The following is a 3,700-nucleotide window of genomic DNA, read 5'->3' as shown; positions in this document are numbered from 1 at the left end:
TATATATATAGATATGTGTGTGTGTGTGTGTGTGTTTGTATGTCTGTGTTTGTCCCTCCAACATCGCTTGACAACCGATGCTGGTGTGTTTACGTCCCCGTAACTTAGCGGTTTGGCAAAAGGGGCCGATAGAATAAATACTAGGCTTCCAAAGAATAAGTCCTGGGGTCAATTTGCTCGACTCAAGGCGGTGCTCCAGCATGGCCACAGTCAAAAGACTGAAACAAGTAAAAGAGTAAATACATACATATACAAACATATGTATGTATATGTGTTTGAAAAACAAAGGCACAAACAAACGGGAAACAGACGCAGAAGATGACCAAACCTTCATCAGTTATCAGCCAGAGGGTGAAAAGCAATTTCGTCCTTAGTGATAATATTATTGGTGGCCACCCTCGGGCCAATAACATGTGAATCTGATGACCTTGTTTGTCCATTTATGTTTTTAACTTATTTAATGGTACACCACATACAGTTATTATTTTTGTTTACATGTATGTATGTATGTATATATATATATATACACACACATATATGTTTGTGTGTGTATATATATATATATATATATATGAGTAAAAATAAATACAAAAAAGGGTTTTGTATGATCGTGTATAGAGGAATATATTTTATTTAAAAGAGTTCCAACTCTGTCTGTTTTTTATGTTTTATTTATATTCTTGTAAAATTAATGTGGGATATAGAATATGGAATATATAATATATAATATAAAAATAGATGGTACAATGAAATGAAGTATTGAATGTCTTATTGAATATATGGAATATGTCTTATTGAATATATGAAATACTGAGTGTTCAATATAAAGAATTAAATATAATGGCGAATATGTATTTTCATACCTTGTGGTATTCATCAAGGCCTTCGTCTGAGAGACTAAATATATATATATGTATATATGTATGTATATATATATGTATGTATATATTTTTATATATATATATTTATCTAAATATGTATGTGTATATATGTATATATATTATATATATATATATCCGTATGTGTGTGTATGTATACATATATATTCTTATGTGTGTATTTTTTAAATATTTTTATATCACATCCTCACTCAACACAAGCACTCAGTATCCGTCTCACTATGAAACATTCTTACACTATATAAATAGATGCTTATACTCACACTCATCTTTACTCAAAACACTTCACTCTCTCTCAAATCCTATCATACACTCACTCACATCTTCATAATCAATCAACCGATGTTACACTACTATTTATACAAGTAAACCTTCACTCATCCTCACACTCAGATCTTTACTCACACTCACATCCTCTCATACCCACTTCCTCATAACCATTCAACAACTGTTAACCCATACTTTATAAATGCAAACTTTCACCCTCACTCACTCTGATCTTCACTCATGCTCACCCTCACTCACACATCCTCCCTCACAACAAATGTTAACCTGCTCAATGTAATTGCACACTTTCACTCACTTTCATCCACGCTCACACTCACCCACATTCACTCTCACTCACCCTCATAACTAATGTTAAGTTGCTCAATGTAAACGAAAACTTTCACTTTCACTCTCACTCACCTCTCTTAAATAATGTTAACCCACTCAATATGAGTGCCATCTTGCTTTCTTTTACCCTTACACTCACAATCTTAATCTGATCAATATGAATGCAAACTTTCACTCTCGCTCACTCACCCTTACTCACACTTACACTCACCATCACTCAAACTCACTTGCACAGCCTCTCTCCCTCAACTTAACCTGCTCAATATAAATGCAAACATAATCTCACCCTCACTCTCTCTCAGTCACTCAATTTCACTAACACACACCCTCACTCACACTCACAATCTTACTCACACTCCCTCATTCACACTCACAATCTCACACTCTCACTCGTCTCTCTCTCTCCCCCTCAACAGATGTTCACCTACTCCAGTATCAGTCCTGTGAATGCAATCAGTGGTGTAATAAGTCCCACCACCTTGAATTTGATACCGTCGCCAGTGGCAACCCCTCGAACAACCCCTCGCTCAACGCCTGTCCCTCGCTGGACAAACCCCTTCATACCCTTGGACGAGGCTGTGGACTACAATATGATTGCCAATTTGATGCATGTAAACCCTGACGAACCAATACTTAACGAAGGTAAGGCGTTTAATTAAGTCATATTAAGGCATTTTTTTTTAAACCATAGGCACAGGAGTGGTCGTGTGGTAAGAAGCTTGCTTCCCAACCATATGGTCCTGGGTTCAGTCCCACTGCATGGTACCTTGACCAAGTGTCTTCTACTACAGCCTTGTGAATGGATTGAGTAGGCAGAAACTGAAAGAAGCCCATCGTTTATATATATATATATATATATATATATATATATATATATATATATATATAAGTGTGTGTGCGCGTGTAAAATGTGGAAGGGTGTGCCTCTCAGTTGGAGGTCTAAAAAGACATGTTAAGAAAGTGCATATGGTGGCAACTGTTTCTCCTGCCAGCCAGCACAGTTGTCTAGTATGTAATAAAATGTGTAAAAGCTTGGCCGGGCTTAAAAGTCATATAAGGCCATCACATGGCAACAATCATGAATCATTTCAGTAAGTCTTCTTGGCAATGGCTTTTCTCATGTATATATAGAAAAAGTATAAAGCATGAGAGATTGTTTATAAAATATTTAGTCATATCATCTTACGTATATTTCATTAACAATTTTAGGTATGCAATGCATATTGTATCACCAAGACATATTGTCAAATCATCAGAGATATGTAACTTTTATTATAGTTACTGTTTTGGTTACTTGATTCATTAATTAATTAGTGAATTGGTTAATTGATTCATTAAATAATTAATCTTCTCATTTCTTGACTCTCCATTGTAGAACGCTTTTTCCCCGTTGTTCCAGTCAACGATCCTATGGACAGCAACAGTAACCCCAACAGCAACCACCACCACCACCATCAACAGCAGCAACAACAACAACAACACCAACAACACCAGCAACACCAAAACACCAACAACAACAACAACAGCAGCAGCGGTGGTGGCAGCGGTGTCAACAGCGGAAATGGTCACCAGTCGTCAGATAACAGTGGGAAACCACCACAGCAGACGCCACAATCACAGCAGCAGCAACAACAGCAGCAGCAGCAACAAACCTGAAACAGGGGCATGCAACTACAGCATATATATACATATATACATATGGAAAATATAGCTAAATAAATGAAATTTCATGTATTATACATATATATATGTATATATATATATATATGTATATATATCCTATGTTATTATAGACTCTCAACACAGACAAATATAAGCAATCTTGCCTCTATACATATATGCATAAAATTCACACACACACATATAAATATGTATATTTACATTGTGTATAAATATATACACATGTATATACACTTCTTGCACACACAAATACTCATACAGGCATACATGTATCCATGCATACTTACATTTATATACATACATGTAAACATATATAAATGTGTGTGTGTAAATACATATATATATATGCATATTATACATATATGTATATAAAAATATATATGTATATACACATATATATGTATATACACATATATATGTATATACACATATATATGTATATACACATACATATTTATGTATATACATATATACACATATATATGTATATACACATATACATATAT

At 34.5% G+C, this 3,700-nt stretch overlaps 1 protein-coding gene across 1 annotated transcript in view; it reads left to right on the top strand.

Moving 5' to 3' along the window:
* Nucleotides 1-3,494, top strand: part of LOC106878133 (homeobox protein 13-like) — an 11,076-nt gene extending 7,582 nt beyond the window's left edge. Inside the window, exons 2-3 of the mRNA XM_014927253.2 lie at nt 1,931-2,156; nt 2,890-3,494. Of these exons, the coding sequence (XP_014782739.1) occupies nt 1,931-2,156; nt 2,890-3,170 (507 nt within the window). The 3' untranslated portion in view covers nt 3,171-3,494. The remainder of the gene's footprint in view (nt 1-1,930; nt 2,157-2,889) is intronic.
* Nucleotides 3,495-3,700: the final 206 nt, after the last annotated feature.

Source organism: Octopus bimaculoides, chromosome 28 (assembly GCF_001194135.2).
Source record: "Octopus bimaculoides isolate UCB-OBI-ISO-001 chromosome 28, ASM119413v2, whole genome shotgun sequence".
Taxonomy (NCBI): Eukaryota; Metazoa; Mollusca; class Cephalopoda; order Octopoda; family Octopodidae; genus Octopus; species Octopus bimaculoides.
The sequence above is the reverse complement of the archived record's forward strand: the minus strand, read 5'-3'. Positions and strand labels throughout refer to the sequence as shown.